The sequence below is a fragment of the Carlito syrichta genome, unplaced genomic scaffold (genome assembly GCF_000164805.1).
Source record: "Carlito syrichta isolate Samal-C Ts95f unplaced genomic scaffold, Tarsius_syrichta-2.0.1 Scaffold308934, whole genome shotgun sequence".
Lineage (NCBI taxonomy): Eukaryota > Metazoa > Chordata > Mammalia > Primates > Tarsiidae > Carlito > Carlito syrichta.
The window spans coordinates 119,660-137,595 of NW_007253030.1; the positions used below are offsets into that span (position 1 = coordinate 119,660).

Consider the following 17,936-nt stretch of genomic DNA (forward strand, 5'->3'; position numbering starts at 1 on the left):
AGGGGGTTCTAAACATGGAAACAAAAGAACAATGCTACCTAATTAAAAAGTAAAAGTACAGCTTGCAGACCATATATTATTCATAAAAACTGAGACCACTGAGTAACTTAACACTATGACAGGTACACACCCTCACATATTTACAATAACTCTGAATGTCAATGGCCTTAAAGCCCCACTGAAAACACACAGAGTAGCAAACAAAAAACAAGACCTATCCTTCTGTCTCTAAAAGACCCAACTCACCTCTAATGACACCCATAGACTCAAGGTAAGGGTTAGAGAGAGATCTAAAATGCAAATAGAAAACAAAAAAGAGCAGGTATCACTACTATTACATTAGATGAAACAGACTTTAAACCAATAAAGTAAAAAAAGGACAATGAAGGGCACTACATATGATGAAGGGCTCAATTCAACAAGAAATCTCTATCTTAAATATATACACATCCAACATAGGAGCACCTCAACTTATAAGACTATTACTACTTAATCTAATAGAGGACACAGACAGCCACACCCTAATAGTGGGGGACTTCAATATTCACTAACAGCTTTAAACAGACCACTGAAGCAGAAAACTAACAAAGAAATCCTGAACTTAAATTCAACATCTGATTCATTTAATCTAACAGAATCTAAGAACACTTCACCCAATACTACAGAATACACATTCTCATCCTCAAAAGTATCATACTCTAAAGATGATACATATTCAGTAATAAATCAAGCTTTAATAAGTTTTAAAAAGTCAAAGTCATACCAAGCATTTTCACTGACCACAGAATTAAACTGGAAATCAACACCAAAAGAAATCCTCAAAACACACAAATATATGGAAACTAAACAACTTGCTCATGAACAATTTTGGAATATCAAGAATTGTTCAAATAAAAAGTCAAATAAAGACAGAAATTTAAAAATTATTTGAAACAAATGAAAGTAAAGACACAACATTCCAAAACATCTGGGATGCTGCTGAAATGGTGCTGATAAGAAAACTTATTGTCCTGCATGCTCATATCACAAAAATAGAAAGCACTCAAATAAACAATCTAATGTCTCACCTAAGAGATGCAGAAAAACAAGAACAAACAAAAACCAAAGCTAGCGGAAGAAAAAAATTGGACTAAATCAGATAATAAATAAAACTAAGACTAAAAAGACAGACAAAGACTCAATTCAAAAAGCTGGTTCTCTGAAAGGATAAACAAGATCAACAGATCCCTTACCAGATTCACAAGAGAAAATCCAAATAAATACACTCAGAAACAAACAAAAGCAACATTACAACCAACCTGGAAGAAATACAAAAAAACTATGGGAGATTATTATAAATATCCTTATATGTACATGTCAGAAAATTTAGAGGAAATGGATAAATTCCTGCAAACATATAACCACCTGAGGTTGAAACAGGAAGAAATCAGAATCCTGAATAAATCAATAATGAGCCATGAAACTGAATCAGTGATTAAAAAAAAAAACAAACCGGAACTTCCGCCAAGATGGCGATGGGGCAGACTGGTCTATGAAACCCTCTGCAAAGGAGAACGCAGAGGGTCTCTGGCTCTCTCCCTGGGGGCAGCAGACCCCAACATCGGCAGCCTGCTCTTCACACGGAGCTCGGCTGTCACCACCACTGGGGCATCGCAGCAGTCTGGACAGCCACTGCAGCGGCAGACACAGCAGCAGCCGCACCACCCCAGCCTCAGTGGCAGCCAAAGCACATCACGCCACCCATGACTGAGGCGATCCACGACTTCAGTCCTTGAAGATCTGCTGGGATCGCTGCCACCGCGACATCCTGCCAGCTGTGGGTCTCCTCCTGTGTGCCCTGAGGCAGGCTTCCATCTCCTGGCTCTGCCCAGCTCCTGTCCGGCTCCACCCCCTCTGGGGCGAGCAGCTGAGATAGCACCACCTGCTGGCAATTCAAGGTAACAACACCGAAACGGGAGAAACAAGCTTGAAAAACAGACACAGGCCAGATTTGAATGGTGAACTGAACTGTCCTTCACAGCAGGCCAGGGGCAACTGACCCTAACGGCGAACTAATTTACTAGCTTGAAAAGACAGCTATAAATCAGAGCTGAAAGGACACTGGACTTAAATGAAAAGTCTCAGAGTGTGCTCGATTGGTTCTGTTAGCTTAATGCCTTAATTCTATTCCTACTGTTTTGTTCCTTTTTTTTTCTTTTCTTCTTCCTTTTCTTCTCTTTTCTCCTCTCTGTAAACCATATCTTTGTATAGAGGAACAGTATACCAATAAGGTGGTTGGTTAGCTTGTATGTTAGCATTAATGTATGCTTTAATATTATTATTTTTTTGTATGGGAGTTGGTTAGTCTGTAGCCGTTCTCTATTGCTTTTATCTGTTTCAGTTTAGGTCTCTCTCTCCATTTGTTGGTACACTCTCCTGTTTCCTCCCTTACTCCTCTCTCTCTCCACCCCTCTCTTCCCCCCACTGTCTGCTCCATTCTCTTTCCTCTGCTAACGACATTTTATTTCAGGGAGTAAACCTACAGCCCCACTGCACAGACAGATTCCAAGGCAGTGGGAAGTGAGTTTCAGATTATCCATACACCTGTCAGCAAATACCAGGACCTGCAGATAGATTTTGAATCACAGCTCCCCCCTTAAGTAAATCTCAAAACTGCAAAAAGGACCACCCACAACCTACAGTGCAACTCCAGAACTGAACAAAGTAAGAGGGCATACATAAAGAATAGGAGGTGGAAGACACAGAAGTAAAAGCAATCCCTCTACCCCTGAATAACAGAATTAAAGAAGACAGTGACGTGGAGGGAAGGAAAAACTAGGGAGGGGGGAAAAACCAAACAAATGAAGAAAAACCAAAAGAAGAATATAGGTCTCACAAAGACCCCTGGGACATCAGACACTGAGAAAACAGATTCTGGAACACAAACAATGAAGAGCCCCCAGAATGACCGATCACATGCAACAAACCCAGACATCAAGACATTAATAGAGAGAATTTAAAAAATTGAGGAGAGACAAGAGGAAAATAGGAGGGAGCTGATGTCAGAAATAACAGCAGTAAAGAATAAGCATGGAAAGCAGAATTAGCCAAGCAGAAGAATCTCAGAGCTCGAAGACCAAAACACAGAACTAACCCAAACTGTCAAAAGCATAGAAAAAAAGTTCAAAAAGACAGAACAAAGCCTTCAAGAGATGAATGATCACTTCAAGAGACTGAACCTAAGAGTAATTGACCTTCCTGAGGCAGAGAGAGAAACAAAGGCCACACTGGAACAAACATTTCATGAAATCATTCAAAAAACTTCCCTCATCTCATCGAGGATGAAAAAACTCAAACACAAGAGATTCAGAGAACCCCTGCAAGACAACAAATGAGAAGACCAACTCCCAGACATATAATAATTCGCCTATAAAGTAGGTGTAAAAGAAAAAATCCTAAAGCCTGCATGAGAAAAAGGGGAGACTATGTACGAGGGAAGACCAATTAGAATAGCAGCAGATTTATCTACAGAAACCCTCCAGGCTAGGAGAGCTTGGAGTCCTATATTAAAAGTTCTAAAAGATAAACAATTTCAATTGAGAATAACCTACCCAGCCAAGCTAAGCTTCATCAGTGAGGGAGAATTGAAATCTTTCCCAGATATCCAATCCCTAAGAACATACACTGCCACAAGACCACCTCTACAAGAAACACTTAAGTATTGAACACAGAAGAAAAGGAAAAAAGAACAACATGAAGCCGGGCTTGGTGGTTCAGCCTGTAATACCACACCTTTGAGAGGCTGAGGTGAGTGGACTGCCTGAGCCCATGGTGAGACCTCATCTCTACATTAAATCAAAAAATTAGCTGGGCATGGTAGTGCGTGCCTGTCTAGCTACTTGGAAGGCTGAGGTGGAAGGATCGCCAGAGCCCAGAAGGTTGAGGCTGTGGTGGCTGGGAGCAGCCACTGCACTCCAGTCTGGGCGACAGAGTGAGACTCCAACTCAAAAAAAAAAAAAGAACAACAACATTCTTCACAAGAGTATAGGCAAAAGATTAAAAACACACATGACCCAAATCTAAAACCAAAAGAAAGACAACACACAAACAGGAAGAACAACAACTCTGTAAGAACATGATGACAGGGATCAACTCTCACATTTCAATAATTAGTTTGAATGTGAACGGACTAAATACACCACTGAAAAGACATAGAATGGCAAAATGGATAAATTATCACCAGGCAACAATCTACTGCCTTCAAGAAACTCACCTCACTAGAAAGGACACTCACAGACTCAAAGTAAGAGGATGGGAAAGAAATTTTCAGGTGAATGGAACACAAAAGAAAGGCAGAGTCGCAATCTTAATCTCAGACAAAATACCCTTTAAGCTATTAAAAATTTAAAAAGATACAGAAGGCCACTATATAATGATAAAAGGCTCAATCCATCAACAAGAAATATCCATCCTAAACATATATGCACCAAACATAGGAGCACCAACTTTCATAAAGCAGCTCCTAGGTAAACTAAAAAAAGATATCAACTCCAATTCCATCATAGCTGGGGACTTTAATACCCAAATCACAACCCTAGACAGATCATCAGGACAAAAAATCAGCAACGAGATCTGAAACCTCAATGTGAATCTTGATCAAATGGACTTAACTGATACCTACAGAACCCTCCATCCAAAGACCACAGAATACACATTCTACTCTTCACCACATGGAACATACTCTAAGATCGACCATATACTTGGCCATAAATCAAGCATAAGCAAATTTAAAAGGACTGAAATTTTACCATGCGCCTTCTCGGACCAGAGCGGAATAAAAATAATCATTAACACCAACAAGGTCCCCCCAAAACCCACAAAGACATGGACACTAAATAGCATGATGCTAAACAACTCCTGGGTTGTTGATAAAATCAAAACAGAGATTAAAAGATACCTGGAAACAAATGAAAATGAAGAAACATCTTACCAAAATCTTTGGGACACCATGAAAGCTGTAGTAAGAGGGGAATTTATATCCCAACAAACACACATGAAGAAAATGGAAGGATCACAAATTAACAGCCTAAGGAGCCACCTAAAAAAGCTGGAAAAGCAAGACCACAAAAACCCTAATTTCTGCAAAAGAATCCAGATCACCAAAATAAAAGCCCAAATCCAGGACATAGAAGACAAAAAGATAATATAAAAAATCAATGAAACAAAAAGCTGGTTCTTTGAAAGGATAAACAAGATCGATGGTACCCTAGCTAGACTGACCAAGAAAAAGAGAGAAAAAGCCCAAATACACACAATCAGAAACACAAAAGATGAAGTCACATCTGATCCTGAAGAAATACAAAACATCATTAGAGACTACTATGTACACTTGTATGGAAACAAACTTGAAAACCTCAAGGAATGGAAGACTTTCTGTCATCACACAACCTGCCTAGGTTGAAACAAGAAGAAATTGAGACTCCAAAGAGACCAATAACAATCAAGGAAATTGACTATGTAATAAGAAAACTACCTACAAAAAAAAGCCCTGGACATATGGCTTTCCAGCAGAATTCTACAAGACATTGAAGGAGGAGCTTATACCAATCCTACTGAAGGTATTCCAGGCAATTGAGAAAGATGGAACTCTCCCCAAATCATTTTACGAAGCTAACATCACATTGATACCCAAGCCAGGTAAAGACCCAACAAAGAAAGAAAACTACAGGCCAATATATTTGATGAACATAGATGCTAAAATTCTCAACAAGATCCTAGTGAACCGCATTCAACAACACATCTCAAAAACCATCCATCATGACCAAGTAGGCTTCATCCTTGGGATGCAAGGCTGGTTCAACATTCGTAAAACCATAAATGTAATTAAATACATCAACAGATGTCAAAACAAAAACCACATGATTATATCATTAGATGCAGAAAAAGCTTTTGATAAAATCCAGCACCGCTTCTTGATAAAAACCCTTGAACAGCTAGGCATACAGGGAACATACCTCAAAATAGTAAAAGCCATCTATGAGAAACCCACAGCCAGCATACTCCTAAACGGACAAAAACTGGAACCATTTCCCCTGAAAACTGGAACAAGACAAGGATGCCCACTCTCACCACTCCTATTCAACATAGTATTGGAAGTCCTGGCTAGAGTGATCAGAGAAGAGAAGGCAATCAGGGGTATCCAAATAGGAAAAGAGGAAGTCAAGCTATCTCTCTTTGCAGATGACATGATCGTGTACCTTGAAAACCCAAGAGAATCTGTGAAAAACCTCCTTATGCTGATAAAGGCCTTTGGCAAAATCTCATGATATAAAATAAATGCACAAAAGACAATTGCATTTCTTTACACCAATAATAAACAAACAGAAACCCAAAAAAAAAGCACAATTTCATTCACAATACCCACACACAAAAAAATGAAATATCTTGGCATCTTCCTAACCAGAAACGTGAAAGACCTATACAATGAAAACTACAAAACACTGCTCAAAGAAATCAAAAATGACACAAACAAGTGGAAAAATATCTCATGCTCATGTATTGGAAGAATCAACATTATGAAGATGTCCATCTTACCTAAGGCAATCTACAGATTTATGCAATAACCATCAAATTACCAGCAACATTCTTCTCAGACCTAGAAAAAACAACACAGAAATTCATATGGAAACACAAACGACCAAGAATAGCCAGAACAATCCTCAGCAAAAAAAACAAAGCAGGTGGTATCACATTACCAGACTTCAAACTTTACTATAAAGCTACAATAATCAAAACAGATTGTTATTGGTACAGGAACAGGCATATAGACCAATGGAATAGAATTGAGATTCCAGAAGCAAAACCTCAATTTCTCAACCAACTCATCTTCAACAAAGCCTCCTCCACCTACCACTGGGGAGAGGAGAACCTATTCAGTAAGTGGTGCTGGGAAAACTGGCTGACCACATGCAGAAGACTGAAAGACCCCTATCTATCCCCATACACAAAAATTAACTCTGAATGGATCAGAGACCTAAATGTAAAACCTCAAACAATAAGAACCTTAGAAAATGAAGGACGCACCCTCATGGAAATTGGAACTGGCATCCAATTCCTGAACAAAGCCCGAAACCCACAGGCCATAAGAGATAAGATAGACAAGTGGGACCTCATTAAACTGACAAGCTTCTGCAAAGCCAAAGAAACCATCAAGAGAGCAGGGAGACAGCCCACAGACTGGGAAAAATTACTTGCCAACTCCAGGTCCGACAAAGGCTTACCATCTTGGTTCTACAAGGAATTCAAACATGCTGAAAAGAAAGAAAACAAACAACCCCATTATAAAATGGGCAAAAGATATGAACAGACACTTCTCAAAGGAAGACATCCGAGCAGCCAACAGACACATGAAAAAAAGTTCAACCTCACTAATCATCAGGGAGATGCAAATCAAAACCACACTGAGATACCACCTAACTCCAGTCAGAATGGCAATTATCAATAACTCAAAAAATAACAGTTGCTGGAGAGGCTGTGGCGAAAAGGGAACACTTCTACACTGTTGGTGGGAGTGCAAACTAGTGCAACCTCTGTGGAAAACAGTATGGTGATTCCTAAAAGCTCTAAATATTGACCTCCCATATGACCCTGCCATCCCCCTACTGGGAATATACCCTGAAGAACTCAAATCGCTCTATAAAAAAGATACCTGCACACGTATGTTTATCGCAGCACTGTTCACAATAGCCAGAACCTGGAAGCAACCATGCTGTCCATCAAAAGAAGACTGAATTTTAAAAATGTGGTACATATACACGATGGAATACTACACAGCCATAAAAAAGAACAAAATCATGAATTCTGCAGCAACCTGGATGGAACTAGAGTCTATAATACTGAGTGACCTCTCACAGAAACAAAGATCTGAGTATCACATGTTCTCACTCATATAATGGACCTTGAACATCCAATGTAATACTATAAGAAAATGACTGACAGTGGTGGGAAACTATGGGAGGGAGGGGAAGGGAGATGAGATTAATGGTAGTAAATATCTGTCTGGGGATGGGGAGACACCTCTTATCAACAAGGGTGCCTGAATGAAGCATATGTGTATACCTAGCCCTTAACTGTACCCCGTAATATCATAATAAAAAATATTGATTAAAAAAAAATAAAAAAAACCTACCTACCAAAAAAGGTCCTGGACCAGATGGATTCACTGTTGAATTCTACCAGCCATACAAGTAATAGCTGATACCAAAACGAAAATTATTCCAAACAATTGAGAAAGCGGGACACCTCTCTATCTCATCCCATGAAGCCAACATCATCCTGATACCAAAAAATGTCAAGGACACAACAAAGAAAAAAAACTACAGGTCAATATCATTAATGAACAAAGATGCAAAAATCCTCAACAAAATACTAGCAAACCATATCCAGTTGCACATCAAAAATATTATACATCACAATCAGGTGGGCTTTATTTCTAGGATGTAAGTCTGGTTTAACATATGCAAATCAATAAGCACAATCTATTGCATAAACAGAAATAAAAACAAGAACTACATGAAAGCATTTAATATAATCCAACATTCCTTCATAATAAAAACCCTCAACCATCTAGACATTGAAGGAACATTTCACAAAATACTAAGAGCTATGACAAACTCACAATCACCATCATCCTTAATAGGTTGGAAGCAGAAGTTGGAAGCATTCCCCCTAAGAAGTGGAACAAGACAAGGATGCGCACTCTCACCAATTCTATTCAACACAATACTTGAAGTCTTAGCGAGAGCAATCAGGCAAGAGCAAGAAATAAAAGGTATGTCCAGGCCTGGTGCAGTGGCTCACACCTGTAGTCACAATACTTTGAGAGGCGAAAGAGGAAGGACTGCTTGAGTTTGAGACCAGTCTGGACAACATAGCAAGACCCTGTCTCTACAAAAAAAACTTAAAAACTATCCAGGAGCAGTGGCTCAAGCCTATAATCCCAGCACTTTGGGAGGCCGAGGTGAGGGGGTTGCCTGAACCCACGGATTCGAGAACACCCTGGGAAGCTTGGCAAGACCACATCTCTACAATAAATCAAAAAATTAGTCAGGCATGGTAGCGTGTGCCTGTAGTTCTGAAGGCTACTTGGAAGGCTGAGGCAGAAGGATCACTTGAGCCCAGCAGGTCGATGCTGGGGTGGCCATGAGCGTACCACTGCACTGCAGCCTAGGTGACGGAATGAGACTCAAATTCAAAAGAAAAAAATCTAAAAAATTAGCCAGATGTGGTGGTACACCCTTAGTCCCAGTTACTAAGGAGGCTGAGGTGGAAGGATCACCTAAGCCAAGGAGGTCGATGCTGTGGTGAGCCATGATTGTGCCCCTGCTCTCCAGCCTAGGAGACAGAGTCTCAAAAAACCCCCAAAAGCATCCAAATAGGAAAAGAAGAAGTTAAAGTTAAATTCTCTCTCTTTGTAGGTGATATGATTCTATACCTAGAAAACCTTAAAGATTCCACAATAGACTCCTTAACCTGAAAAGCAACTTGAACAAAGTCTCAGGATACAAAAATCAACACTCAAAAATCAGGAGCATTTCTATACAACAATGTTCAAGCTGAGAACACAATCCCATTTACAGGAGCCACAATAAAATAAAATACTTGGGAATACATCTAACCAAAGAGGTAAAAGACCCCTACAACTGGAACGAGAAAACACCTGAAAGAAATCAAATATAAAAATAAAATCAACAAATGAAAAAATGTTCCATGCTCATGAACTGGAAGAATCAATATCATCATTAAAATGTCCATACTGCCCTAAACAATCTATATATTCAATGCAATCTCCATTAAACTTCCAGCATCATTTTTCAGTCTTAGAAAAAAAACAATACTTAAATTCATATGAAAGCAAAAAAGAACCCAAATAGCCAAAGCCATCCTAAGCAAAAAGAACAAAGCCAGAGACATCCCATTACTGGACTTGAAACTTTACTACAAGGTTACACCAACTCAGACAGCATGGTACTGATACAAAAATAGACACTGACCAATGGAACAGAATAGAGAACCCAGAAATAAAACTGCTATCTTATACCATCTCATCTTTGACAAAGTCAGCAACAACAACAACAAAACACTGGGAAAGGACACCCTATTTAACAAATGGTCCTGGGAAAACAGGTTAACCATATGAAGAAAAAAAGAAGCTGGATCCCTTCCTCTCACGATACACAAATATTAACTCAAGATGAATTAATGACTTACTTGTAAGACCTCAACTTTAAAAATTCTAGAAGAAAGCCTCTCTAGCCTCAAAAGCAAATGTAGCAAAAACCAAAATTGACAAGTCGGATCTAATCAAACTAAAGAGCTGCTGCACAGCAAGAGAAACCACCAACAGAGTGAACAGGCAACCGACAGAAAATATTTGCAAACTATGCATCCGAAAAAGAACTACTACCCAGAATCTATACGGGACTCAAACAAATCGACAGAAAACATTAAAACAACATTAAAAGGTGGTCAAAGGGCATGAACAGATACTTCTCAAAAGAAGACATACAAGTGGCCAACAAACATATGAAAAATGCTCAGTATCATTAATCATCAGAAAATGCAAATTAAAAATGAGATACTATTTCACACCAGCCAGAATGACTACTAGTAAAAGTCAAAAACAACAGATGTTGGCAATGTTACGGTGAAAAGGGAACACTCATATACTGTTGGTGGGAATGTAAGCTATAAGCTAGCTCAGCCCCTGTAGAAAACAGTATGGAGATTTCTTAAAGAACTAAAAATAAATTTACCATTTGATCCAGCAATCCCACCAATGGTATATACCCAAAGGGCCATAAATCACTCTACCAAAAAGATACTCTTCACTTGTATGTTTACTGCAGTACTATTAACAATAGCAAAAACATGGAACAAATCTAGGTGCCCATCAACAATGGACTGGATAAAAAAAAAAGTGGTACATATACACCATGGAATACTACACAGTCATTAAAAAAAGCAAAATAAATGTCCTTTGCAGCAACATGAATGCAGCTGGAAACCATCATTCTTTTTTCTTTGCTTTTTTTTTAATTTTAAAGATGTGGGGTACAATTCAGGGTTATATACACAGGACCCAGCATCCAAACCACTACTTATAGGCCTCCCCCTTAACCCCCAGATACCCTGAGTGCACACTCCTGGAAATGGGTAGGACTGCACTTTCTAAAGGACTCCCCTCTCCACCAGATAAAAACCCTGGGCTGCATAAGGGACATACTACATCATTCTACACATAAGACATTTCTTTAGCACAGGTGAAAGGATCTCAGCAACAATAAGCAGGAAACTCAGTTAAAAGCAAAATATTAAGGAGGATTTTAAAATAACCATAATCTAGCACCAGAACTGTAGGAATGTCTTCTCTTAATTGTGGCAAATCATTTACAGATTTTTGGATTTAGGGCTCTCAAAACTCACTTGACTACTCTTCCCTATATTAAACTTAATAGGAGTGCAATAAAAGAGTGAAACTGGCCTTGCCATATTGTATTAATATTGATACAGTTTTTTTAAGCTGTTAAAAAGACATGCTAATTGATATAAACAGAAGATGTTTTTGGAAGAGGGGTTGTGGCTTAGAAACCACTGCCTCAGCAACTTACAGAAAGACGGCCATTACACAGTCCTAAAAATTACTCAAAACACAAGCTTCATACTCTCCCCTTCTCCTTCCACAGATAGTAACAAGCAACTAAAAGGCAAGCTTTTATCACAATTTAAAAGAAAGCAAATCCAGAGTCTCTCTTGGGGATCAGTAACCATTTGCCTTTAAGTCCTGTACCCACATTTCTGTATGTCTACAGAAAAGTAATAACGTTGCTGTTATGGCTTGAATGTTTGTGCCCCTCTAGAATTCACTCTGAAATTTAATCTCCAATGTGACCATTCTGAAAGGTAGGACTTTAGAAGGAGATCAGGTCATGAGGGTCCCTACTTGGTGAATGGGGTTAAGACCCTTATAAAAAAGGCCTAACACAGCATTGGACCCTTTTATGCTTTTCCGTCATGTGACGACACAACATTCAAGATGCATCTCAAAAGCAGAGACCAGGCCCTCACCAGACACCTGCTAGCATCTTGACCTTAGACTTCTCAGCTTCCAGAACTGCGAGGAATAAATTTCTATTCTTTACAAATTGCCCAGTCTCAGGCATTTTGTTATAGCAGCACAAACCAACAAAGCCTGGTGTTAACAACAATAATGATAGCAGTCACCATTCATTGAACAATTTACTACACACATTTGGGCTAAGTGCTTTACAGGATTACCTTATTTAATTCTCCTCACAATGTGAGAAAGGTACTTTCATTAACCCCATTTTCCAGTTGAGAAAACTGGGGCTTTTAAAAGTTGAGTAACTTTCCAGGGACACATACGTAATAACTGGAGCCTGGGATTCCATCTGTTTAACTCCTACTATGAGAATAAATGATGATAGTAAATATTATGCTGTAATATAGCAATTGATTCAGTAGTTCTCTGCAGCTTATGAGATCAAGTTCAAAATCCTTACAAAAGGAGGTATCATTCATTCACTGCAAAGATTTTCACTGTGTAGTTATTACATGGCAGCACCATACTGGGTTTTTCAAAGACAGTAAGATATAGATTCTGCGTGAAGTTGCTAAGTAAGTGATCTTTAGGTCAGTCAGACCTATGACAAGATCTGACTTTAAAAATCAGTTCTATTTGGACACATAACAGCATCATAATAGAACATGATTATGTTCTTCTGCAAATGTATATTGAAAATGGAATGCTGGAATAGACAGCTCACATAAGCTCATCTAAGCATTTAAGTCTAAGAGTTTTGGACTGCCATTAACAAAATTTCCCAACCTTGCTTACTATAGATTTTCAAAATTTCCTACCAAAGAAATGCAACAAAAACACAACACACCCACCCACCCTTCTTTCATCTCCACATTCCACTTGCAGAGTAGTATATATAGCTTATGTTGAGAAAACCATGGTCATGAGTGGCCTTAGCTTTCTCCCTTTCCAGACAGAAGACATCTGGTCGCTAGCTGTGTAACTCCTAAGAATAACTGCTTGCTAAGTAACTGGCAGAGTACAGTGATGAGCTGACCGCCAGCAGTCCATTTTGACACTGTCTCTGACCATGACTTTGAAGAACTGGATACATTACAAAATCCAAAAGGAGTTAGCTAAATTTGAAGGTAGGAAGGTGGCCATTCCGGCTGAACTTACTTTAACTCAAAGGGATAGTGCAGGAGTAAAGAAAACAAAGCTAGGAAAGCATACAGGAATAATTTACAGAGCTGTTCTTAACCTCTCCCAGATAACTGTCCACCTTACTTCTATCCATCAGTAATTTAAATATAAGAAATGTATAAACAGCTAAAGGGGAAAAAACTTTGTCTACCTAAGCATATGTGTCATTTGCATTTTTCATGTTTTATATCAATATAATATAGATTGACCTAATAATGTGGAGATTTTACTTACCTTTAATGTCATTCAAATACCTGCTATACCATCGTATATATATCATACAGTTGCAGATCAGAGCCATGGGTATAAACAAACTTGGGAAGATGCCACAGTTTGAGAACAATGCTTGCTTTATTTAAAAAAAAAAAATCAATACAATTTCCCCACAGGTTCATGATGTAAAATTCTATAATCAAGGCTTGTAGATTTGTAATTATGGTATGTCAGCTACATTTAAACAAGAGTGTTAAAAGATTGTTAAAGTTAAACTAACACAATTGCAGTGTGAATTGTCCTAGTCTCATTCTAATCTACTGGTGTCACTTTCATTTAATCAGAGGAAAACTATGGGCCAATGTCAGTACTATTTCCAATGCTCTAACGTTTTTTGTTCACTTTGGATTTTAAGCCATTACCAATCTAAAAAGATATATTTAAGAAAGTACTTTTAGTCAATTAATTCATTCACAAGTGGGCTAGTTTAACAGGCTTTATTGAAAGTAAGCTGGCTTTTAAAGTTAAGTAACCTTTTACGTTAAATGATTGAAAGCAATTTTTTCTTATAGAAGAATTTCTTGAAATTGCCACAAGTCTAATAAAAACTCATTCTATAAACATAAATCCTACTTAGAAACTTTTGGTGGACATAAGTCAGTTAGTTGAAATACCAGAATATATATGAAACATCAACTCTAAATTTTCTTCTACTTTAGTAAAAATTATTTTCTAAACTATTAACAAATTAAATTAACACAGAAAAAAGCTACCCTGGCAGGGATTCATATTTATGCCACATTTAAATTTTAAATTAAGAAGGGTACAACATACAACTCACAGTTGTATTATCTGCAAATAGACTCCAAATAAATCATGGCCCACACAAAGGAGAGCTATGTTAGCTAGTTACAGAAAAGGTGACCAATGATCCTGGTTTGCCTGGGACTTTCCCAGTTGTAGGACTGAATGTTCTACATCCAGGAAACCGCTCAGTCCCAGGTAAACCAGGACAATTGATGCCATCTAGATACACACAAAAAAAAATTAAAATAAGTAAATAAAATAGGGATTCTACAGTTCTGCACAGGGGAAAAAACTGGAATATTATTTGCTACCTCCCTGCTAGGGCTGCCAGGTTAGTTGTGACCCTGTCATAGATATCTACTAGTATATCTAGTAATATGCAGGAAACATAGATTCAAATCTTTAAAAAAAGAGGCAGCCAGATCCAAACCTGCCAACTAATACCCACTACCAGTGAGCCACATGTGAACAAAGGCTGCTTCTCAAAGATAACACATCCAGCTTTTAGTGCACACCTCTCCAGTTTCACAGTAATGAGCCCTAAAAAGAAAACCCTACATTGTATACATGTATCTAAATAATCAAACTGTAGCTCCTAAGTATGTGTCAACTAATAATAATAATAATAAAACCCTGTCATGGAAAGAGGAGCCCTAAGGGACAGAAACTCAGCACCAAGTCAGTCTCATTCTATGCAACTCTCGCCTTCTACATCACTCCTAGTAACCGGACTCTTTCCTTGTTCCTAGTAATCCAACCTCTCTTGAAATCCACTTTCAGAAATCAGATGCTTTGCCTTTACTGTACAAGGTAACAAAGTTTCTCTAGGAATAGGGCATTGTGAGCCTTCTGCCCAATTTCTAGGGCCTAAAAATACCACCCTGCAACTTGCTTCTAATTTCTTTTCTAACATGGGCTGCCACCCAGGAGACTGCCTTCACTATTTTGCCAATGTGCTGAAATGGTCTTACACTCATTGCTTGATCTCCCTGATGCCAAACACCATCATCTATCTATTGTTTCCCTATTTCCCTAACATCCCACTTGAATGTTCGGATTTCTTTTTTATTTTATTTTATTTTTTTTTTGAGTTGGAGTCTCACTCTGTTTGCCCAGACTGGAGTGCAGTGGCCACTCCCAGCCACCGCAGCCTCGACCTGCTGGGCTCCGGTGAACCTTCTGCCTCAGCCTTCCAAGTAGCTGGAACTACAGGCATCCGCTACCATGCCCGGCTAATTTTTTGATTTATTGTAGAGATGAGGACTCACCAAGTTGCCCAGGTGGGTCTCAAAGCTGCGGGCTCAGGTAATTCACTCACCTCAGCCTTCCAAAGCGCGGGATTACAGGTTGAGCTACCGAGCCCGGCTTCAGATTTCTTAAGATCCATTATCAGGAACGTCTGAATCATCTGAAGTGTCCAGCAGATTTGATTAGACACTAAACTAAGGATTCACCCTCTAGTATGGCCTCCCCAAACTGAACTCTAGGATAAATACCTGGAATGCAATTTCTAGTGGCGCTCAATTTCTAGAGAGAAAACGGAAGGGATTAGGGACATGAGTGACTTTAAACTTTTTCTCCCAAAAAAAGGTAACTTCTGAAGATAAATGAGACCTTGGGACATGAACATCCAACTAGAAAAAGGGTATCAAGAATAGAAACTGGTTTGTAGATCACTGGTTTAAAAAACACCAATGAACAGAATCAAAGAACAAACCAAGAATATGTCTGAATCATGAAATTAAAATGGTTTTGAAACCAATTTGGAAATGGGAAAAAAACCCAAACCCTTTTTATTATGAAAAATTTTAAACATATGTAGAGAAAAACATAATGAAGTTCACGATCATTCAGCCTCCACAATTATTAATATGTTGCTGTACCTGCCTCATCTATTTTTTTCTTTGCTGACATAAAATGTAGATTAAAAAAAAAAAAATAGGATTCTAAGGCAAAAGATGGAAAGAGCCACAGTAAAATAATTGGGGGAGGGGGGACAGCAGAAGAGAGAGTACAGGACAATGTTTATGGAGTTAGATGGTTATATACCAAGGCAAAATACAGAACTTTAAGGATCTTTTAAGAACACACTGCATTGTAGTACATATGTGGAAGCTCTACACCAAAATGTCAATAGACAATCCATGAAAAAAATGTAAAGTAGACATTTCTATTAATTTGTAAGCAAGTTGAGATTCTAAATTACAAAAGGGTCTCATAAAATAAATGTATTTCCAAGAAGTTTACATAAGCACTTAACTTTTGAAATCCTAAAAATTTAGTCTATAATTATCCAAATTAGTGTGTTTTCTCTATGTATGTACATTTCTCTAAGGACATTTTTCTTATGTATTGTAAGCATATGACTACATGAACTAAGTAATTTTATAAACTAGTCTAGATCTTTAGAATGAGAAATGTAGAGATCATATAGGTAATGAATTCAATTCTCATGACTTCCAGTGTAAAGCACTCTCTAGTATATCATGGTACTTCTGCAAAAATATATGGACTACAATGACGTAACCAAAGTTAAGTCCAGCAAAAGTGAACACAACTGGGGGCTGAGTGATAGTGTGGATTATATTTTCAATTATACATCTCAATTCCCCTACGATCACAAATTTTTTAAAATACTCTTTATTGGAGCACTGTAGCTTAAAGGAGAAAGTTGCAAATCACAAATCTTCGTTCTTCTTGTTCTGCCACTAACTAGCAGTGTGACTTTAGACATTAGGTTTTTTCTTCTTTTTTTTTAAACTTCACTAAACCTCGGTTTCTCATCTGTAAACCGGGAATACAAATATTATTATGAGTTAACATTCACTAGCCACTCGCCATTTGCCACACAGCAGGCGTTTCTTGCAACAACTGCATGAGGTGATTGCTTATTCTATTTTACGAATGAGATAAAAGAGGCAAGGCACAATGGAGTATATTCCAGAACACAATAAATGGAGGAACCAAGATCTGAGCCCAAGCGGTCTCACTCCAGAAAAGCCTGTGCACTTATCTACCCACTGCTCACACGGTCTCCTCGCTGCCTTAGCAATAAAGCTAGCGTCCAGTGACGGACGGTGAAGGCTATGCTGAAGCTCGGAGGCGATATCTCAAAAACTGAATTTGTTCTCTCTTTTGCCCTGTGCTTCCTCTGGTGGAAATACCAATAAACGAAGGCGGCAAACAGAGAAGCCAATTGGCTAGGATTAGCCATCGCTGCTGCAAAACCGCCTCCTTCTTCCGAAGGCCGCTTATCTTTCCTCTTGGAAGGCTCACCCAAGAGTTTGCTCTTCTGGAGTCGGAACGCTAAAGTTTGCTGAGCACTCGAGCGGCCACCAGCAGTTAGGAACCAGAGCGGACTCCAGGGCTGCCCCACCCACGAGGGGTGTGGGGTGTTCAGGCAGCGCGCGGGCCTCCGGAGAGCCCGGGGGCGCTGGCTGGAGAACGTGCGGCAGAGAAGTTTGCAGAGCCTGCAGGACGGAGGGCCGCGCGTCTCCAAGCCTGCGAGTCACGCCAGCCATGTTCGAGGCCCACAGGCCCACGGCGACTCTCTCGGGATGCGGCCCGGGCCCCCGAGGCCCGCTCAACCTCGGCGCCTCTTTCACGCCCACCAGCGGCGCCACGGGCCGGGACC

General features: G+C 39.1%; 1 protein-coding gene across 1 annotated transcript in view; it reads right to left on the reverse strand.

The window, feature by feature from the left end:
- The window catches only part of LOC103268849 (tubulin-specific chaperone A), an 88,583-nt gene extending 70,760 nt beyond the window's left edge, over positions 1–17,823 (reverse strand). Inside the window, exon 1 of the mRNA XM_008066448.2 lies at positions 17,579–17,823. Coding sequence (XP_008064639.2) covers positions 17,579–17,823 — 245 coding nt within the window. The remainder of the gene's footprint in view (positions 1–17,578) is intronic.
- Positions 17,824–17,936: the final 113 nt, after the last annotated feature.